The following is a 23961-nucleotide window of genomic DNA, read 5'->3' on the forward strand; positions in this document are numbered from 1 at the left end:
ATCCTGATGTATATTATATTATATAAATGCATATATATATGTACAAGTATATGCATATATATTGCCGTGTGCAATTACTTTTACTTATTCGCGTGATTTCCAACACTTCTTTAACTTTGCCTTTAGAACAAATCAAAGCAAAGTAAAATGAGTTATTCAAAACCCCATACGGGTTTTTAGGGTTTATTTATAATTCATACAAACTCATATATTTTTATTATCGTAGTAGAAATTCTCACTTTCATGCATTCGCGTATTTCAATAAAAGTAAAATCTACATGAAACAATACCATTTTTATGCATTGTTGCATCATTTCGACTTATGTGGCACAAGTGCCAGCTTCAAAGTAAAACAAAGAGAATAAAAAAAACAAAACAAAACATGAAAAATGCCCGGCATACAACTGCGCCAGGGCTGAGCTTTGCTTTGCTGTACACATATGTAAATATATACATACATACATAAATAAAAGCACAACTCATACTAAAGTGTTTTTTCTTCTTTTTTTTTAATTGTGCGCTTCGAAATATATTCAATGCTTTAATTTCGCTTACACTTGCATACATACATATGTTCCGTATTTCTAAATTTTTTACCCGGACGATGTGGTGTTTGTTGTACTTTATTCTGAAGTTCTTTCGAATGCCACTTCCTTACTTTTCCTTTTACTTTTTATGAAATTTCCCAAATTTGTACCACAAAACGATGCGCAAAAATTGCGTGTTAAAATAGAGTCCAGCAGGTAACAGAAAGGGAGGGGGAGGGAAAGGAGAGTAAAAGACAGTTCTCCAAATCTTCAAGGGAAAAATAGTATATATCTCACATGATAAAACATAACCATTTTTGTGTTTATTGTAAACTTTAATAAATAGCGACTACAAATTGCGAGTCATTTTTTGTTCTGTTTTTACTAATTGATTACTCAAGTGCAAAATGTTGTTAAAACAGCGCCATAGCTATAATCGACTTTCAATTGTATTTTTACTTGACGTTTAGGATTTTTGTTTTTGTATTTTTGTTGCCGAATATCGCAACATCATTTTCGACTTAATTTTAGCTCTTATCAGCATTTTTTATACATACATGCCTACTCGCTTGCTTCAATTCCTCCTACACATACTATAGTAAATATACTAAGCCACACAAACACACACACACATTCAAACGAACACACTTCTACCATTATCTGGAACTACTCGTAGTCAGGTTAAGTGCCTTAACTAAAATCTGCCTCTCATTCGCATGTCATAGCTCTTTCGCGTCCCACTTGTCAAGTGATTTAATACGTACAGACTACTTTTGATAACCACAGAAGTGCTTACATGCATATACATATGTGTTTTTGCACTTGCATGTTTGTGTGTGTGAGAGAATGTGTTTTATCAAACTTTGAGGTCAATCGCGCTATATCTCGATTTTTTCTGTTTCCCATCATAAGCTTGCAAGTATGAAGTTTAATCAGTATGAGTATATGTATGTGATGTACACACACGTACATGCATATACATATCTACATATGCATGTGGGTTACGTGGAGGACAAAAAGTATGAAGAAAAAAGTAAAAAGAAAAAATGAGTAGCGCATACGTCCTGTTGTACGGACGATGAATGAGTATATGCAAAATACATACATGCATATGTACACCTAATGACGACCTTTGATGTGAAGTTTTTTAATTAGAAGAAATACTGATTTGATACCAGACTCATCTTTCATAAAAGTTATTGGATTTATTTTTCTTTGAGGCAAAAAGATATTCTGTATCTATACAATTTTAGCCACGATGTATTGCAGCACTGTTCGATTGTATGTGTTCTGGCTTTGCTTTTTAAATAAATATCAAAAGTAACGGTAATCAACTACGTATGTATGTGGGTACATACATATAATACACCATTAGCAGCTTCTAGTTTCAATCTGCATTTCGAACATTAGAAGTTTTTAAAGGAAGCACAGTATCCCTGCAGGGGCGTCATCAAGGGACAATTATACGGTCACCCATTTGTGGGATAAAATCTTATTAAACTTCACCTATTGGAAAAGCAACACTAACCAGTGATTATCAAATCTCGAGTACGTCGGCTATCCGGCAGAGTCTATTAAACCAGTTATATATATATATACATATATGTATTTTTATTAAAAATCTCATAGTCTGAATATATTTTAATAAATTATTTGAAACCAAAATTATTTAGTAAAAGATAACTAAAGAAAAACTAGATTATTTTCCTATATAAATATATAAAACTTCTACAAATTTCACTCAAATTTAAAAAATAATAATTAGTTCAGAATCACAATTTGAGTTTTTTTTTAATAAATGACACCCAGTTTTGCCTTCTTTTAAAAAATAAAAAAAAATTACTAAAAGTAAAATTTTTAAATAAATTAATTTTTTTTTTATTACAAATTGTCATGATATCGTAAATTTGTCCGAAAAAAAGGCAAACATTTTTATTCTTCTTTAATCAAATATTTAATATAATAATATAGTTTCGACAATTTTTAGTTTATTTTAATAAATGACCCCTATAGTTTTGCTTTGCATTAAAAGAAATGGAAAAAAATTACAGAAAATTTAATTTTAAATTCACTATAAATCGCGTTTAAAATCCATTACTTGAGAAACTGTGGTGCCTATAATGTAATTAGGCGAGCAAATTTTCGACAGAATATTTATACCGCCTAACGTCTACCTGATGAGTATTTTTGACACTCTTTTCAAGATACTTACATGAAAATTAAATAAAGAGGAGAGTTAGAGGGTTCTAATGTTCTACAGAAATTTTAAGCAGCAAATTCTACTAAGAGCCCGTGAAGGCACCCCGCACAGCATTAACCACCATTTCACATCCCCCATCATACCAGCTCATCTAACACCCCTCTCCCTCTGGACTCAACCTGTGGAAACAGCAAGTTTCCTGGGCCTCCCGTTAGATGAGCTAGACGAAGTCTAATCGGTAATCTGCACTACACTGACAGGGTTAAGTATATGTACAAAAACAACAATATTAACAACAACTGCTAAAATCTTAAAATATTATAGATATTAGTGATTAGTGCATGTTAAATATTGTCTAAAATCAAATGATGTCTTAGACACGTCATCTATTCCTCGGGCAAATAAGTGCACGACGTGTCTCAATCGTCAAATATACCAGGCTAAGGCACTAAACATCAATCCTAAAATTGTTTCGTAGTGCAGCTCCAGAAAATTGATTGTGGAAATGAAGAGTTTCCTGATTTACTCGATCTGGTCTAGCACCCATGCTAAAACGCTTAAAAAGTCCAAAAGCAGTATAAGCTGTATAATCCATTATTTGTATAAAAATAAAAGCTTATGGGAGAGTGACAATACTGAATAGCTAAATCGCACATAGTAGTGACACAGTTTATAAAGAAATCGTTCAATTTCGCAATCAACTCCAATTTTGTGCCAGCAATTATATACATACTTATGTTCGAGTTTCTCTATACATTCACGAACTAAATCACCTAGATTTAACAAGCACATCAAATGTCTGAACTTGACCCTCAAATGCGCAACACAAATAATAGCATTAATATATATTTAAATTCGCATATTTGTATGCCTGCTACCTACGTACATACAATCATACATTTGCATATGCATATGCATATTTATATATAAACACATACATACATTTATTCAAAGTAAAGTGCAAGGTCTCCTCCAGTAGCGAAACTCGATAAACTTGAACTTTGTAAAATGTGCAGTCATGAGGCAAAAAACAACAAAAACAAAAAATTAAAAACGGCAAAGAAATTGCAAATACCTTGCATAACAACCGAGTGTTAGAAACAAAAAAATATATACAATATTTATATGAATATAAAATACACAATAAATATATGTATGTATTTATGCATACAATAGTTGATGGAGAGTTTCTTGGATTTGGAACTATTTCAAGAGCACTCGCGTTTTTTTTTCCTTCAAGCGCAGAATCGTGTTCAAAGTACAATCGAGATCCACAATAAAGCAAATGATTATGATTGTCCGCAGATTATTATAAATACCAAAACAGTTGTACAAGGTGGCGCAAAACTAATGACGTCAAACATATTTGACACTTGTGAACTAGACAGCTGCAGTAAACAAACAGACAAGCAATGGAGCAGGCAAAGGTTAAAATAAAGATTTCCAATATTCAAAATGATTTGTTTTTGTTTAGTACAAAAGCTGTTCAAAAACAAAATTGGACAATTAGTTTTGGGCCACCTTGTATATGTATACATGTACAGATGAACTTTGTTAATTAATACGACAGGTGCATGTGCACGTTTAGATATGCCCTTTGTAACAGCCATTGATATTTAAGCATGTACATATAATATATACGTACGCCTTTCGAATGATATATTCGTATGCAGCGATTTAGATATTCTCTATTTTATTATTATATTTATCAAGTATTTCTATGGACAATTTTTCTGTCACTAATTTCAAATTTTAATCGAAATGCTGAGCGGCAAATATTTAAATTAATAAAGCACGACTAATACGAAATGCCGTCAGCTAACAGGTTTATTCCACACACACATGCACTTAAGTACAATACATATAGCATATAATACGTTTGAAAAAATTGTTATTGCATCATTTGTGTGGCTGGATGAAAAAATAAAAAACGCAGTAAAACAAGTTGTGGCGAGTTGAAGTTGTTTTTTGTTTATAAATAGAAAATTTATTGAAATCTACGTTATATGCATTATTCGCAGTAAATGAAGATGTACCAGTAAAACTGGCTGACTGAGAGACGTTCTAAAACGCAATAACTATTAAAATTAAACAAAAACTCGAATAAAATCGAAAAAAACCGCATGGAATAGGTCACAAAGTAGTCAGCGCAGTGGTGGTCGGGCGGAATGACATCACCATTAGAAGGCAACTAATGATGATGAAAGAAACTGTAGCTACCGTTCAATAAAAAAAGAAGTAGTGAAATGTGACATTAGTCAGCAACCACTTCGAAAATCACTAGTTTTATACAGCATCAAACGAAACGCGAAGAGACTTACTTACTGGGAGAATAAGAATATCAGGGCATTTTGGGTATAAAAAAATATTTAAGGAGTATTTTTCTATTATTTGAAGAAGTTGCCAATTTTTTACTGCCTGCCTATTTCAATATAATTAAAGTGGTTTTTTGCCAAATTAATATTACTTAACTATTTCACAAATATTTAGAATTCGTGGCGAAACTCTCTAAAAGCAATTAATTTCTATGCAATTTTTAATATTTTAAAAATTACAACAAAAAAAAAACAAATAACAAAAACATATTTTTCTGTAATTGTTGAAAAATGTGTAGTCATATTTGGTGCTTACATCCTTTGTTGGCAGTTTTGCTGAGCTTCTCCTGCGTGCGTTCTGTGCGTTCTGATGTTTTTTCACAAAATGGAGGGCCTGCAGTTTTACGTTGTCTCCGTATCTTCCAAGCGGAGGTGTACGCTATCTGCCTATGTGTAGATACATATTAATTTAGATAGAAATCACCGGAATGAGCGAATTGCCATTCTGAGCGACAGTGAGGCAGCACTAAAGGCGCTGCCCGCCTGTGAGGCTAAATCCTCAATGGCCCTTGAATATATCGAGAAACTCAATTTATCAGGAACGCACAATCGCATGCGGCTAATTTGGGTCCCAGAACACAGAGATATAACAAGAAACGAAGGAATGAAGATAGGAACCGGGTTTACATGACGTACTGTGATGAGTAAAGGGCTCAAATGGTCATAAGGTAGCTGTGCAAACCTCCAATCGCATCCGTCTATCTACCTATGCCGGCTCGGACCATAGAATGGTTTTTTATGAGGAGCCTTTTATGACAAAATGATGTACACTTGGAGGCTTGGCCTTACCTGCCGAGGAGCGACCGCCATTAGAAAACATTTTTTTTATGAATTGATGAAATGAGTACCAACCCATTCGACTACAGTGACCACCCTACCCTACCAATTTTTACTCTTCCATAATTTCATTCTTCTCTGTAGCTATTTTGTTGATTTAACAAATTTTTAGAACTGGTGACGAACCAATCTCTCAGTGCCAAGATTCTTAAGGCTTCAAAATATATCGAGGGCCCTCATTCTTCGAAAAATATTCAACGTTGTGCATTTTAAGAATTAAGGAAAAATGTTGGGGAAAACTATTTATTTTATTTAAAGAAATTACACAAATTTTATTGCAACTTAACTGAATTATGAATTACTTTTAAAAAAATTAGTTAAATTCTTTTCTGTTGTGATTTTTGTATTTAAATGTTTTAATATGGCAATGAAATCTAACTTTAACTATTTTATGTATCCATAAATGGTAGATAACCAATCACATAAGACAGTCAAGATTTTCAAGTGTTTGGTGGAAGATATTTCAAGAATTTAAAAACCCAAAATTAGAAAAAAAAATTCAATGCAAGAAATTACAAATTTGTTACTTACAAAGTTTGCATTTTAATACAATTATTCTTTTATATAGAAACTAGATTCATAATTTAAAATTAAAAGAACCAAATACAAAATTAAAAATAAATTTAATTTTTTTAATTAAAAAAACCTATATATTTTTTCTCTTTATTTACGATTAAATATTTAAACCCTGAAGTTGTGTTTAGATAAAATAGATTACAAAAAAATACATAAAATCAAAAATAAATTAATACACAATAATTGTAAATTAAAAAAAAAAATTAATTAAAAAAATTTACGAATTCGAAATAGAGTATTTTAAAATTAAAAAAAACGTTTACTCGCAAAAAATTGTATATTCACAAAATTCCCAAACATTTACTTTCACACAGTTCAATAAAATAATTCTATTCATACTATGATATTTTTTGTTTAATAAAACAATGTTATATCTTATTCGTATGATATTTTTCTTAAATTTCAAAATCAAAATAAAACTAATCAAAAACTCAGTGGAAAACATTTTAAAAGCAAGAAAATAAGTTTATTGAGAAAATATTTAACATTCAAGAAATTACCAATTAATTACTTTTATGCAGTTTAATAATTTTTTGTTTTTTACAAACCAACTGTTTGATAAAATTACTTATTTAACTTCTAAGCACTAGAACCATCTGTATAACAAAATTACGCCTAAACTTCCATTAGAACACTGAAAAGATTTGTTAAAAACATGATATGCAGTCAGGAATATTAGATAACTTTATGATGAAGTGGAATTCGTAAATCATACACAATTTATAAATTTTTACAATTTTTCTCAGAATTGATATCGGTCTTATCTTATGCTCTTCAATTTTACCTATGCACTCACAGTTGCCAACCTTAGGTTTAAGCTTGAATTTTTTATTTTTTGTTTGCATTTTTTTTTTCTTTTTTTTTTTGTTGTGAACGAAATGCACTTTTGAGAACACTTGAGAACAGCGCTGAATTTCGTGTAGCAACGCTGAAAGCTCAGTCATTGTCAACTCAAAAAAACGTAATCGAAATACGCTCTCTTCAGTAGAGTGAGAGAGTTCCATATCATCTTATCTTTGCTAGTAAATTGTCGTTGACATGATAAGGCAGGCAGGCACACCAGATATGGTACGAAATTCACCAGATGAACGAAAGAACGAAATGACTGGCTTATTTTCTACAGGGTATACGATATGCATACTTATAACTATTGTACATGCTAATTTACCTACATACCTACATACGTATATGTATATAAATGCATATAATATATATATGTATATATATACATATTGTATGACGAACTAAATCTGTCTTAAAAATAGCCACAAAACATTGATAATCCAACGCAAAACTGCTAAACGTACCAACGGCTGCTGTTAGAGGCAGACACAAATGAGATTATTTTAACAAAACTCACTTAAATATGCAATAGCAACGTACACAGACGATAGGTAAATAGTGTGACTGCGTGGCGCTTGGTCTGTTAGTCAGCCGGGTGGTCAGTCAATCACGCGGTCGCGTAATTGGTTTTACATGTCAGGTGTAAGACAGCCTGTGCATTAAGTATATATGTGTTTGTGTGTGTGTGGGGGAATAGGTTTGAGTTTTTACATACTAATGGGTAAGCCTGTAGGCCTAGATGCAATTAGCCGTTTTCAAATACTCAACAAGTAAGAAAACAATAGAAAAATATTGAGAGGAGCGAATTGACGCCTCGTTTACCTTGTTAAAGACTCGATTATTTTTATTATTGTTTTGAGTATTGTCAATAATTATTAATTAAAACCGGCATTGAAGCCATGTGTAGATAACATAAATATATGTATGTATACATATTAGAACATGCACATACATACATACGCATATACATATATTCTCTTATATTTCAATGTTAAATCAGCACGAAAGTATTTTCGTATAACCCAATGTGTGACACTAAGTTCGCCAAAAATCATAGAAGAGCGATTGAGGACAGAAATACTGTACCTAAAGGTGTCACAAAGGCTGTCATTTAAATATACAGGTAAAATTTGATAACAAAAAATGTCCGAGTCGTTGAAAATTATGGTAACTGGCTATTAGAGGAATTTTAAAATTTATGTAGTAGTAGTTTATATTGTATTTTTTCCAGTTTTAATCTATTTTTGTTAAATTTTTCGCATGGCTTTCAGTTTCCAGTTCTAAACCAATGAAACCTGATTATTTTTGTTGGCATTACAACATCCAAAACCTCATATATTTCCAATTTATAACCAAACTTAATCTTTAAAAGTATTTCACTTGGCAAAAGATAAATATTTTATATTGTACAATTTTTGGAAAGCTTTAAGCTAGCGGATATATACCTATGAAACCGGAATTTATTAGTAAAATATACGCATTTAGAAAAAAATATATTAATTAAACTCTGAAATAAATCTTGAGCCTTTTAATTTTATATTACTTATGTCTTTTTTTATTTATTTTTTATCTTTTAATACCCGCAACGTGACCTTGAATGACCAAAGACACTTTGTCACTCCCACTACAGTCGGTTCTGCGTTACCTGAACGACCCCGACTTGTATTCGGCCAAGTACTGACACTCCAGCAGCATTATCTGTACCTCTAAGGGTACCTCTGTACCTCGGCTTCAACAACAACGATAGTTTCTTTATATCTCCTATGAGCAGAAACCCTAAATGTAATACATATATCAGCCCTTCTATTATTTCACGCTGACCTTTTCCTTTCCCATCATCTGCAAAATGTGAAGAACCAGAAACCTGAAAAACCTGTCTTTCCCTAAATGTCTCAACATCTTTGCATTTCAAATTTTCACTCAGTCCCAAGAACCACCAGTGGCGAAAATCGTTTTGTTGCTGACTCAAAAATAGTCCCAGCATACACTTATCAGTAACTGAATGAGCGCGACAATGAAGGTATCTGCTTGAATTGAGAGGAAATGAACTGATAAGAGAAGCATCCTTTAGAGCAAAGCAAGGCGAGTGCTAAATCTTTCACAAGCTAAACGGAAAATCAAAAGAAAGATTATCAGATATCGGGCAGAGCTAAAACCCGTTCCATGACAGTATGTTCTGTGTTACCGGAACGACGCGGATTTTGTATCTAGCTAAGGACTGTCACTCAAGTGGCATTTTATAGAGTGTTTATGCTGCTACTACAACAACAGCGGTCAACTAAGTTCGTTCAAATTGACGCGAAGGAAAACTTTTATGTGAACCGTTAAGCAAAACAGATGAATCTCCCTACTCACCTAACAGCTTTCTCCCTCCCTAGACCCAACCCGTTGTTGTTGTTGTAGCAGCATAAACATTCCCCATACTTACACGCGGGGAATGCTGCTGGAGTGACAGTCCTTGGCCGACTATAAATCCGGGTCGTTTCGGTAACCTAAAACCGACTGTCGTGGAAGCGTAGACCCAACTCGTAGTAATAGCATGTTTCCTGGGCCTACAGTTAGATGAGTTAGACGATGACTATCGGTGAGTACACCGCTCTGGCTCAATGGACTACTACAACTAATATACAAAACCAACAACAAATCCAAATAGTAAGCATAAGAAATATTGCATGGTAGAGAGATAGATAAATAAATAGATACGCAGTTAGATTGATAGATGGATAATAATATAGCATAAGAAGAGAGCATAATGACAAAAAATTTTTTGTACGCCTTGATTTCCCGCGCACATTCAGCCTTCCTAATAAATGCAATAAAGTCATTGATGGACGTATGCCTAAAGTTAAGCATTTCGCCTATAAAATATATCCAATATTTCTATCATTACCTAACAAAATTGGGCATTCGCACAGTGCAAAGCCAGCATAGCATTTTGTTCATTTAGTGGATACGAAACGCAGTGTTTGAATACGAAATCCAATTTGTCATCTTTGATAGAATCCAACCTGCCGCCAACCCATTCAAAGGCAATGTGGTATGAAACTCTCTCAGTTTAGGCCGTGCGCAAGGGACTATAGATTTTTTTTTTTTTATCCTGACAAGAAAGCCGAACAAGTGTATTTTTTTATTCAGTGGCACTATTGGAAAATCCTAAATTCACAAATACACATATCTTTTTAGAAATTTGCATGCTTACAAATTTCATCACTTCTAGTATTCATCTTCACCCAATAGCTAAATAGCTGCAACTACAGTTAAGAGTGTCCACTTAATACTTTTTTCTGTGGCAACAGAGCAACTTGAGCTTCGGTGGCAGAAGCCTTTTATGATGTAAAAATACCCAGAATAAAATAGAAAAGAATGGAATAGAATGTGTTAAGTGCTTGGCTAAGTAAGCAAGCACTTTTGGCGACAAAAAAACAGCCGAACATAAATTGTGACACGTGAAATGGAGGGTGACATGTGTCTGGGTCATACGAAAACTGGCAAGTACAGATTCAAAACTAAGCCAATATGTGTTCATATTATATGAGTACACTATATTCGAATATACATATATACATGTGGATAAATGTAAGTATAGGTCGCATACTTTGGTGTTTGTTTACAAGTAGGTTTGTGGCATGCACGAAAGCGCTTGTGGCAGCACAATCAACATGCCAAGTCATGTCACGAGTAAATTTACATAACTAATGCATTTCACGCATATGTATACATATGTATGCACACATTCATACTCTTGCGAAAATATTAATTTTTAATGATACTATAAATGTTCTACTCGTATATTGTGACCATATGATTATAATACGTTGCAGCTACTTAATGGTAGCGTAAATGAAGCATGCGAGTATTATTATAGGTGGCGCAAAATTAATCATCTAATTTAGTTTTTAAAGGTGCGCAACTAACTTCTCGTTGTTTTTTTGATGAAAATGCAACTTTATTCTGAAAAATGTTTACAACGCTGGCTACTACTTTTTCTGGTAGCAAAAGTATAAGATACCAAAACAAAACCTCTAATGTGTCGAATCAGTTTGTTTACCATATGTCTAGGATTGGTTTATGACGTTTAGGTTATGTTAGAATGGACTAACAAACACTGCTGGTGGCATTTATTGTCAAACAGGTATGGGAACTTAGTGCGCACTTAATACCTTTTTTAATAAACAAAATAAATGATTTTGTTTGATGGAAATCTTTATTTTAACCTTTACGCGCTCCATTGCTTGTCTGATTGACACACGACGCAATAAACAAAAATTATAAATCTTCCGATAGGGTGATTAATTTTGCGCCATCTTGTATAATATAAAATTTTGAAATTCCGACAATTAGATAATTACGTTTAAAAATTATCTACTACAACATTCTTTCTGCTATTTTTCATGTTTTCTGGTTTCTCATATATATTTTCAAATAATAGTTTAGTTAATTATCGTTTAAAAAGATCTTCTTTTTTTTCTTGTATATCATAAAATTGCTACTCCAAATTTTCTATCTAAATAAGCCCCTTTTTCTGTAGTCTCTCAGTCTATTTCTCGCGCTCGCTCTCTCTCTCTCTCTCTCTCTCTCTCTCTCTCTCTCTTTCGTATTTTCGCCTTTCATCGCTACACTACTTATTTAATTATTCTGTTGTCTTTATTTTCAATTGCTGATGTGATGATGGCTTCAAATATTTATTGATTTTAATTGCTCACTTTTAGTTATTAACGACATGCCAACATCAGAATGTCGTTGTTAGCGAGCATGTTGTTGTTATTATTAGCTTTGAACAACGCCGATTGTCAGCAGTCAATAACAAAAAGTTGTTTGCATACATATGTACATGTATATATGTGTGTATGAATATGTTTTAAAGCACCCCGCTATCGTGGTCTCTCCCAAGACTAGCTCATACGGAGACGGCCTACTCGGCATATTTTATGAGAAATTTGAAGTGGAAGTCGGTAATTTTTCGCTTAGCCCGAAATTTATCGGTCTAGAAATTTTGAATTTATTGCCTTTCCAAGAATTAAATATTAACCGATATCTCGAAATGGTACACTCGTTTTCGGTTAAAGCTTGTCAATTCAACAACATCAGAAAAACTACAACAATTTCTCCATATTTTAAAGATTTTGTGAATGAAAGAAATTACAATGGACACCCTTTAAAGATTATAAGAGACATAAACAAGAACACGCTGAGCTTAAGGCGCAATGTATGCAAACCTACTAATTTTACTATATGCGGCTTAGCTAGACATCATTTTGGGATATCAAATAAATATTCCTAAATTCGGCTAACTTTTTACGATTCTGAAGGCTCCCTTAGCTGATGTACGTGTGAATATGTTTATGTATAGTCTGCATGGCCACCCAAGCCTGCATGACGCTAAATGGGGCATAGTCGGGTAAACGGCTTGCTTAAATACCTAAATAAGTGCATGCATGTACAGCATGCTTGTATGTGCTGTGGATATACCACAAACTTTCATTGCAGCACTAAATACAGTTCAGTTCAGCAAGCAGCAAAAAATTTGGAGCAAAAGGGCAACATTGTTTAAAATCAGAAGAACGAAAGCGAGCGCCCAGAGGTTTGAAAAATGCATTATTTTCCAAAAAAAATTATGAAGAAATGTTTAAATGGTGGCATACAGTGGATGCGAAACACAAATCGGTTTGAGGTATGTATTCTGATCACATTAAAAAATGTTTTTTTTTAATTAAAGTGTTTAGAAATTTATTTACAAAGCAAAAACTTAATCGATTATGTACGTAAATATATACATATATAAGCACATATTCGTAGGTATGTTAGCACAAGCATACACACTTGAATACCTTATATACCTAAAAAGTTGTGTTGGAAAAGATTTCGGAACATCCGCATGTAAATTTCTATAAATGTTTATATGTCGCCACTAATTATAGTTATTCGCAACGATGAACTACGAAATTTGTAAAAGGCTCGAATAATTTCAAAACTCTTATAAGCACGTTTCCACGTCACCGTGAATTACGTGAGTCAGCTGGTCCTCATAACTAACGCTTGAATTACACCCTGAATTGGATAGTTCGTTATACTATTATACTATTATATGATGAGGCTAACACCCTTTTCGGGTATTTGGCCGAGCTTCTCCTCCTATTCATGGCATGCCTCTTGATACTTTCCACAAATGGCGGGACCTAGCGCTTTATGCCTCCTCAGAATGATAAGAATTTATATTCGTCCGTCACTTCAGCAGCATTCTCTGTATATGTATGGGGAATATTTATGCTGCTAAACAGCAACAACTTCAGTTATAACAAAAACAAATGAAGAGCACTTGTATCGTGTTTAACGCATTTTCACTTACAAAACGAATCACGTAATTCAATTTGGCGTGGAAACATGCTTCACGGTCTTAAGATTATTCAAATAAGACATCAAATCAGCGAAAATCCCTTAAATATGCATATTTTCGATCAAATTAATGTTTTACAATATTTGTTGTTTTTTATTTTTTATGAGTATCGAATTGTGTGTATGCCACAATGAATGGTTATTGAAGAGCGCGCGCAGTTATGGGTGCACTGCAATGAAAAGTGTGAATGCATCACATACCAAATACACATGGATATAGTACCTACATATACATATATGTACGAGTATGTATGCCGTGAAAGGGGGGAAAAATACTAATACGTAATTACTTGACTGATTTGCTCCAGCATCAAATGATGCACAGCGATAGAGAGACTGAGCATTTGTTTGACGAAAACGATAGAAAAAGATAGTCAGTAAAAGCGAGAAAGAAGATGAATTTACATGTGAAAACAAGGAGCGAACGAGAGCAAGAGAATAAAAAAAGATACAATATATGTATAGAAATACCGATAAAAGAGGGAAGTTCGTTTATGGGGTACCTTTACATTTTTCGTTTAAGTTTTTGTTTTTTGTGATTTGTAAATGATAAAGGCAATTTATAACAGACTTACCGGAACTGAAATGTGAGCGTTTGGTTTGTTCATTTTCCGGATCGGAATCTAGTGGCCTTTTTCTAGAATCGCCGATTTCGGGGCTTGGGCATGTTTCCATAGTTGCGTCTTCGGCCATTTTAACCTGAATTTTTACTACTCGCGCTACTAACTGTTCTTGAATAACTTGTGAAGTATGTGAGTGTGATTTGATTACTGTTTGTTAGCTCTGATTTAGTGATTTGGCTTTGATGTTCGCCTATTTAGTTTTAGTTTTGAATTAGATGCGTACTTGCTGATTTTGTTAAGCTTTTTGGTATTTATCTGCACGTGCTAATTTTTTCTTTTTTGTTTTTCTTTTTGGATTTGGTTGATTTGTAATGATAGAATTGAGGTGTTTGTTGTGATTGTTTATTGTTGTTTTTGTTTTTTTTTTTTACTTCCTTGTCTTTTCAAACTTTTCTATTTACTGCTCAAATATACAATTCTGCTGTTGCGATCGTTCTTGCTATAAACGATCTGCTTTGACTGACTTTGACTTTGCTTCTACAAGCTCCTTTCACGATCGGACTCTTGTTTGACTGCTTGAATTGTTTCTATGTTTGAATTTGCAGCTTTTTGACAGCTTGCTCTCTCTCCCTCCTATGCGCGCGTTTAAAACTCGCTTTCGTTTCGTGAACGCATATGAGCTGGTTGTGTGTGAGTTTTTTTGTTTGTTTTTGTTTTTCAAATTAATCGCCCTTTTGCGTGCCCAATGTGTTGTCGCAATGATGATTATTGGCTACTTAAAGCAGATTTGTGGATGCAGAGAGATGCAAATGCGAGACGATGTGATTTTTTGCTTGTTTTTTTGTTTTTGTTTTTGAATTCAACTCGATGCGAGACGATGTAATGCAGTCGATGTGGTTAATTTTCATACAGATCGATCAGATCGGCTTCGGATACTTTTTCAAGTTACAGCTTGTTTATCGAGCTTAACAGCTTTTTGGTTTTTGTTATATTTGCTTTGCTCTGCTTCGCACTTTGGCTACTGGCAATTTAGAATAGGCTGTAACGTTTTTTTGACTGTATCTCGCACCGTTATTCCGATCTGCGATGCCGACACTGAGGTCGTTTTATTTATGTTTTTAACAGCGCTAAGGTGTTAGATGCTCTGTTTAGGGTTTGCTATGCTTGCATAGTTTTGCCTGATCTGATGGCTTTGTTTTGATGGTAGATTTGTTTGGTGGCTGTACTGTTCACTGAGGTCTGTTTGCTACTTTTGATCTTTTGGTGAAATCGTCACTCAAAGCAAATGCAATATGCAATACATTTATGGGATGCTTTTAATTGATCCTTTAATTTGAATGGTTGTGGTAGTTGGTGGTGGTGGTAGTAGTAGTAATAGTAGTACATAGTAGTAGTAGTAGTAGTAGTAGTAGTAGTGGTAGTAGTAGTAGTAGTGGTTGTGGTGGTGGTTGTGGTAGTGGTGGTTTTGTGGTGGATTTGAATGTGCGAATCGATTATTTTGATTTTTGTTTTTTGTTTGTATGAAAAAAGAAAAAAAGAAAAAAATATTTATGAATAAATGCAGCATAATAATAATAACAATAATAAGAATAACAATTAAGTATAAAGACAACATTTAATATGTAGTAATAAATCTTTAGCGATTTATCAACACTTTCACGATAATATTCAAATATGTAAGTATGTAATTATGTAATATAATACGATTAATGGTAAACACATTCATTATTCGAATAAAAATTTACAAATGAGCTGAAGAGACTGTAAGTAAAAAGCCGATCACTGAGCAGCTGGTCGATTGATTTATCGATTATCGATTAATGACTTGATGAACAAAGCTGATTAAATAAATACACAACACACGAACAGTTAAGAAGAGAGAGAGAGAGAAAGCGAGAAAGAGAAAGAGTTGATACAATTACATTAAGTTTTGACACTTGATAATGGAGAATATTTGCAAGAATGATGTATTTCAAATACTAAGAGCTGATCTCAAATTGTTATAACCTTTTTTTAAATTAACTCCGACTCTTTTCATTCTGCGATCTTAAACGTCGAAGCGAAAAATGTCAAAAAAGCATTGATGAATGTTGAAAATTTGTGTGGTGAACAGGAACTTCAACCAAAATGGGTATTTTAATGGCTTAATAGGGAAACTTTTATTCTTTTTTAATTAGCCGTAATGGACGATTGCAAGTAATCAAGAACAAAAAGTAATAATGCACTCTTATTTCTGAACATATTAAATATAAAATAGAGATCGGCTAACGTGAATAAGTTGTATTTTTTTCCTCAAACTGACAAGTTCGTTAGTTAAAAAATTAAATAAGAATAAAATGTTCATTTTAGGTTATGAAATGTTCTCTAGAAAATTGTTTTATACATCTGCTCTTGTCTCAGATGTAGTTATCACAGAAAGATCAGTAACAATACTTGTATTTGGTAACATATAAAAAAATAAAAGCGCGATAATGCGAACAAAGTTTTTTTTTTCGTTATTATTATTATTTTTTCACACAAGTTTGAGGTTTTAAAATTTGGTCGTAAATGCACACTTTGATCAAGCTCGCAAAAAAATGTTTATATGATTGTTTAATCTTAATGTTCTCCTCTTATCTCAACCTCTTTTATAAGGCTTATATTCAACACATCCAAAGATATTATTTTAATCTATAGAAGACCATTTTTTTGAGAAGGTAAGTTGTATGTATTTCTGTATTTAGGCCTTTCTTAACAGTTACGAGATGGTTGGTAAAACTATATTTCCTTGAGAATGATATGATCCTTAATTGAAGTAGAAGTAACTTACGTGTCAATTTAACCTAAAATTAGCCTCAATCTAAATTTTAATTTGATGATTTTCTACGTATCAATGGAACCTTTTTTATCTACATACTTTGGAACATAGTGAAGGGACAAGAAGATAAATAAATTTATTTTTTGTTGAGAAAGTTGCAATTCTTAATTCAAATAGAAATAACATAGATCTTAATTTAACCACAAGTTAATACTCGTATTAAATATATTTGTGGCGTGAGTCTTTATGTTGTTCCACAGTTTCAAAATGATTCCGAAAGTCAGATATTTTTTATGAGGAGTTTTTTCATGGCAGAAATACACTCGGAGGTGTGCCTTTACCTGCCGAGGGGCGACAGCCATTAGAAAAAACTTTTTCTTCATTTTAGTGTTTCACCGAGATTCGAAACTACGTTCTCTCTGAATTTCGAATGGTAGTCACGCACCAACCGACAGTCGGTTCTACGTTACCGAAACGACCCGGATTTATATCCGGTCGAGGACTGTCACTCCAACATCATTCCCCGTATGTAAGTATGGGGAATGTTTATGCTGCTACAACAACAACAACAGCTACGGCGGCCGCTTTCGATTCTGCATATCAGTGTACTTAATTCATGTACTTGGAACCTCCCTGTTTTTGAGAATGCTATAATTTAAACTCAAATTAACCCCAAGCCTTAATATTTACGTTAGAGTAGAAGAGATTCCCTTTTAGTGAGAATGCTATAATTCTTAAGTGTATTAAAAAATATTTTATCTTTTAAATTAAACTCAAGTTAACGTCTAACTTTAATTCTTATATCACTGTATTTAGGCACTTTTTAACAGTTATGACACAGAATGAAAAATCCCTATTTATTGAGAATGCCAAAACTCTTAACTGGAGTAATAATATTTTATCTTCTAATTTAAACACAATTTAACGTCCAACCTTAATTTTTATGAACTGTTTTTCTGCATATCAGTATACTCGTATATCTATATTTCGGCACTTTTATAGAAAACAAAAACGATCGGAGTTTTTTAAAAAGTATGTAAAAAAATACCCAAATGCAAACAAAAGTACACGTAGGAAGCCATTAATACAATTTTTCGTTTCTGTATGATTGCTTGAGCAAATGCATCCAAAAGTATACTTTATTTATTTTTATAAAGTCATTGAAATCATTTAGACCTTGAAGCATCTTTTTGTCGTATCGCCAATCTCATTACTTCACTACGAGTATTTCCGCCTCTGTAAGAGTTTTCGTGCATAAAGCAACAAATTTCTGTCAAAAAGGCAAATTACAAGCAAATGCGCAAGTAACAGTGGGCGTATGTGAAGTAGTTTAGGTTTGTTTGCACTCACATGTACATACATACATATCCACAAGTATGAATAGATTTCGATTGAACTTGCTTGGAAGAACTATGCATACGCCATGACTTAATATTTTTATATTTTACATTTTACATCACTTTTTTCGATTTTTTTTTTTCAATTTGAATTCTCGTATACAAATACTTAACTAATACAGCGATGTTGGAGGAACAGGTTTTTCAAATAATAAAAATATGTAGCTGTCAATTGATTTTTATGTTACATACATATGTACGTACATATGTGATTGTGCTAGTAAGGAAAAATAAATCAAATAAATGAGATTCATTAACAAACAAATAGGCACTTCAGTGAAGTGTACAAAAATTGGAGGGCGATGAGACAATCGCTTTTAAATTAAAATTTACAAAATTATATTCTTCTTAATTGTGAATTTAATATTTAAACAGGTTTTTTGTTGTTATTAAATTTGTTTGAGTTAATTCTGCTGCCGCTGCTAGTTTTGCTTATTCCGCAGCTGTAAATATGACAAATGGGTACGACCCCTTCCACTTTGTTAGCTTGTCTACACACTTTTTTGCGATTCCGCAGTTCGCTTGATTTTGAGAAGTCTTTTTATGCATTTTTTCCTCCATTTTTGATCATCTTCAATCTTACTTGTCAAATAGCCTTGACCATTGCAGAAGCAAATTTATAACAATGACAGTGGCAATAGTGGAAAAAAGTGAGCGCACAGCTTCAATACCTAAAGCGTTTAGCAACGACGGTGAGACAAACCTCAGGAATTATACAAGGTGACTATAGATTGTATTATAGCTGTTTAGAGAGCAATTAAATTTTTTATTTATTTAGTATGAGTTTTTATTATTATTAGTTTATTTATTTTTAAATATCGATGAGATTGATATCTGAGTATTTCTTAAACTCTATAAGTTTTTTAAATTTAGCATAGTACTTTTGGAGTTTAAACATTGGCGTGACCAGACGATTTTGGCAGCTGAAAGGCTTTGCTTTGAGTTGAGTTTTGGTTGAATGGTCGTTACTGGATTATTTTCGATATTCAGCTAAAGAGCTGATATAAGGAAAATAGTTTCTCAAACTTGTAAGTAACAAAATAAGATGTATAAAAAGAAACTTTCTACCGCTACTGAAACTGCATTATTAAGCAAAATTAAAGAAAGCAGATGAGATTAGAATTAGCTAGAACTGTACCAAAATTACTACTAAGGCCTCCACTGAAAGTCAACCTGGAAGCCATTGAGGCACAAACTTCACACAGCCTGAAAAAAGGTATATTGAATAGGACTAGACAACAAAAAGCAACTGCATGTATCTGTTGTTGCTAATGTCAAAAAAACTTATTTAATATAACGCGAAAATTTTAAAAGAAAATAAAATATTTTCGTTTAGTGCCAGTCGTGTTGGTCATACATACCCAAACTCATGAACAATATAATAACTCATCCGATATTTTAACTTATTTTGGCTTTTCTACGTTTTCTTATTTAGTGTCTATTAATTTTTCAACAAAAACCATATGAATCGGTATTTTCAAACTTTGTGCAAAAATTATGAAAAAACCGTAAACTTTCACCAAAATTTCAAACTCAGAGTTTTTACTCGTACAATAATTTTTGGTATGCAGTTTTATATCTCAATCAATATCAGTACAATTAAGTGTAAGTTGCAAGTGGCTACAAAATACCGTTGTTTGTTTAAGATTTTTTTTCTTTCATACAAAGCTCGTTTCAATTTTTTATGGAATAAAATGGCTAGCACGGACAGCGAAGAAATTGTCAAAAATCAACGCTAATTTTGAGGCTTTGAAACATGCACCTCTTCATATCAAATTGAAATGAACTATAAAACTGCGTAATCGAATTTTTATTTTTAATTCTTTTACTTACAAAGTGTAAAGTTTTGATAAAAATTTGTTAATTTTCTTAATTGCACAAACCTTGAAATTTGGATATGTACAGTTTTTGTAGGAGAATGAGCTATATTTATATAAACAAAAATTATCATTAAAATTAAATGAGAAACAAATAAACTGTCAAAACTTGTCAATAAGTTTTTAGGCTCTATTTATTTAATTGAAAAAAAAAATGCTATACAATATTTTTAAAATCCCATTTTCTTCTCTAAGAATATTAACCACCTACTATTTATAGATGTTTCTTCTCACGTATTTTTCTTCTTCTTTGTCCTTACTCTCCCACTAATAAGCTTTGCGTATACGCCCCTGTTAATAATGCTACTAAACACTATGCACCGTGACCTTCATTCTCAAAGTCGCAATACAGCATGCGATCATTAAATCAGGCTGATCATTAATTTAAACACAAAAATGGCAACCTGTTTGATGCTCCAACACAACAAATATTAATAAAAGACGAAAGTATTATAAAAAACGAATTATAGAAATACTGTCGTGTGCACTTGCTCAGAAAATACAAAGCTACTAATTAGCATTTCAGGTTTTTTAAAAAACAAAAAAAAAAAATTTCGAAAAATAATAAAAAATTAATAAAACCTTCGAGAATTGTAAGCAGCTAATTAGCAGTTAGAATTGTGATGCCATATCGGCAAAACTTGAAACTGTCGTCGACTTTTCAGTAAAGCAAATACCAAAGCCAAAGAAGATGCGCTATGAACTGCAATAGTAGGAGGTACTTAGAAGCTGAGTACTTACCAAGTAAGCACTTTAACTGACAAGTCAAAATAAAAAAGGGGAAATATATAAATAAAGCTGTTTAATTTTGCATTGATATATATAATATCAATGGAAATATTTATTATTATTTTAAGGGTATTCGTGAAAACCCAAGGAAAGCTTGCTGCCGAAAACTAATCAAGAACTAATTATTGTAATATAGTTGAAGTATCGGAAATTTGGCTGCGTAGGGGTACACTAGACTAGAAGATTTTTGGATAACCGATCACTAACATAGCAACGCTCAATAAGGAACTGCAGTTGTGCACGATAAGCTTTGTTAGGAAGGTCTTTTGGCGTCTGATTGTAGTCTATGAAATATCATCATCAGCCCAACCTACTACATTATATGCCTTTTAAAATCACTTGCATGCATGAAAATGTACATTTTAACATTCAAGCTTTGTTCTCTTAATAATACGACAGCAATAGCCAACAGTACAGCTTCGGCTTTTTAGCATTGCTTTGATTTCGCTGTTGCAGCTTCAATTTTCCAAAGCCAATGAAATAAAAAACTGAACACAATTTCAAACGCTGGTTGTTGTTGTTGTTGTAGCAGTATCTTCGCCCTGTCAGTGTAGTGTAAATTACCGGTCGTCTTCGTCGAGCTCATCTAACGGTAGGCCCAGGAAACTGGCAGTTTCGACGGGTTGGGTCCAGAGGGAGAGAGGTGTTAGATGAGTGGGTTTGATGGGGCATGTGAAGAGGTGGTTAGTGTCGTGCGGGGTACCTTCACATGCAGGACATATGTTTAGTATATTATGTCGGGGTCGATTCTGGATAGGTAGGAGTTTAACCTGCTACAATATCCAGAACGTAGTTGTGCCAAGATTACGCGGGACTCTCGAGGAAGCTGGAGCTCTTCGTCTGCGATAGGTGGTGGTTGGACTCCGATAACGGCATTCGGGGGTCGGGAGCTTAGGAAGGTGGTAAGTGTCTCCCGATGAATGTCGTTAATAGCCTGTCTGTATACTGTCCGATCCTGGAGAGGTCTGTCCGTTTTGTCCTGGATCTCGTCCACGTAGTTGAGGAAGTGTCTCCTGATGTGCCTGGGAGGTGGCTCAGGCTCGAGCAGGTATCTGCATGGGTGAGGCCAACGGTGACACCCAAGCAGAAACTGCTTGCCGAGCATTTTGTTATGCTCCTTAACCGGGAGCATGTGCGCCTCGTCATGTAAATGGTGGATAGGGGACATCAGGAGACATCCTGTCGCGGTCCTGATGGCAGTATTCTGGCAGGTCTGAAGCTTCGTCCACTGCGTATCACTGGTTCCAGGCGACCAGACAGGCGCGGCATAGTTCAGAACCGGTCGGCCTATTGCTTTGAAAGTCGACAGCAACATTTCTTTGTCTTTGCCCCAAGTGCTGCCGGCAAGCGACTTGAGGACCTTGTTGCGATTCTGTACTCTCGTTCCCATGGCAGCCGGTTCTACGTTACCGGAATGACTCGGGTTTTTATTCCCGACCAAGGGCTGCCGCCCCAGTACACTAGCCCTGTCTAGTGCACCGTATTTTACCCGTATTTTACCCTCTTCAAACGCTGGTCTCATTTGCCGCTTTATTGGTGTGGAGGAGGATTCAATATTAAAAAAAGAATTACTGAACTGAACTGAATTGAACTGAAAGTCAAATACTTGGCTGTCTAAGAGAAAATAAATTAAACGGAAAGTACAAATTAAAAAAGAAAATTTAACATTTTTTTAAATTTTTACTAAGTTTTGACATATTTAATTTTTTTGGAATGCGAAGTCGAATGCGAGTGCGAATCGGCACCATCGATTATCCTTCGTTCCCCCGACAGTCGGTTCTACGTTACCGGATCGACCCGGATTTACTATATATTCGGCCAAGAACTATCACTCCAGCAGCACTCCCCGTACATGTATGAGGAATGTTTTTGCAGCTACTACAATCACAACAACAACCGATTATCCTTAAGTATGATACGTATGCGTAACTTATTAGGTCACTTTCACACTGTTGGTTATTTGAACACTGTTTCAACAAAAATACTTCTATATATAAAAATATGTGTTAAATTAAGGCGGATACATTTTTTGCACATCGAATTATACATGAAATTATAAGAAAAGAAGTCCACTGGAGTATAGCATTAACGTTAGTTTTAAAAGAAGCTATCTTTATTTAATACGAAGTCAATATGGAATGAATTTTTAAGTACTATGAATGTTATTTTTTTTTATAATAAACTTGTACTTCGACATTTTTTTGGTATGAGGAATATATCTATTTTTTATATACAGAATATAAAAAAATATGTATATAAACATTTTTTTTTTGGAAGTTTAAGCTCAATTTACGCATAAAAAGCATTACATGCGGTCACTTTTCCTATAACATTATTAAAAAATTACTTGTCATTTGCTTTTTAATGCCATCTTTCTAGTCTTTAAATAAGTTTTCGAAAAAGTTTCACTTATACTCGTAAGTTGCTATTTAATTCATTTTTTCGATCTACATTGGAATATGCCGTTTTTATTTGGCAACCTTACCACCTCTGTGCCACCATATAAATCCCACCTACATCTAATTAATCTCACACAATTAGAAGGTAGAAGATCGATTGTGTCGCTATCTTTTTTGTTTAATATTATCGAGGGAGAAATTGACTGTTCCTTTCTTTTAGAAATGATTAACTTTTCGGTCACTACCAGTTCTTTACGTAATAAATATCCTTTCTATTTGAATAGGTTCAGAACCAATTATGCCTGCAATGCTGTTATCGCTCGCACTCTTCACGAACTCAATAAGATCTATTGAATTATCTAAACTATCGTTTTCTGCTTAATTAAAT

The 23961-nt window shown here is 33.4% G+C and overlaps 1 protein-coding gene across 10 annotated transcripts in view; it reads right to left on the minus strand.

The window, feature by feature from the left end:
* The window catches only part of LOC128855018 (RNA-binding protein Pasilla), a 172976-nt gene that overhangs the window by 83103 nt on the left and 65912 nt on the right, over positions 1 to 23961 (minus strand). For 7 of the 10 annotated variants that reach the window (XM_054089578.1, XM_054089580.1, XM_054089575.1 and 4 more), the window contains one exon: positions 14327 to 15640. In XM_054089578.1, coding sequence (XP_053945553.1) covers positions 14327 to 14444 — 118 coding nt within the window. In that variant the 5' untranslated portion in view covers positions 14445 to 15640. Of the gene's footprint in view, positions 1 to 14326; positions 15641 to 23961 lie in introns of those variants that run through there. The other 3 variants (XM_054089572.1, XM_054089569.1, XM_054089570.1) reach the window with 3 other exon arrangements.

The sequence above is a fragment of the Anastrepha ludens genome, chromosome 2 (genome assembly GCF_028408465.1).
Source record: "Anastrepha ludens isolate Willacy chromosome 2, idAnaLude1.1, whole genome shotgun sequence".
NCBI lineage: Eukaryota > Metazoa > Arthropoda > Insecta > Diptera > Tephritidae > Anastrepha > Anastrepha ludens.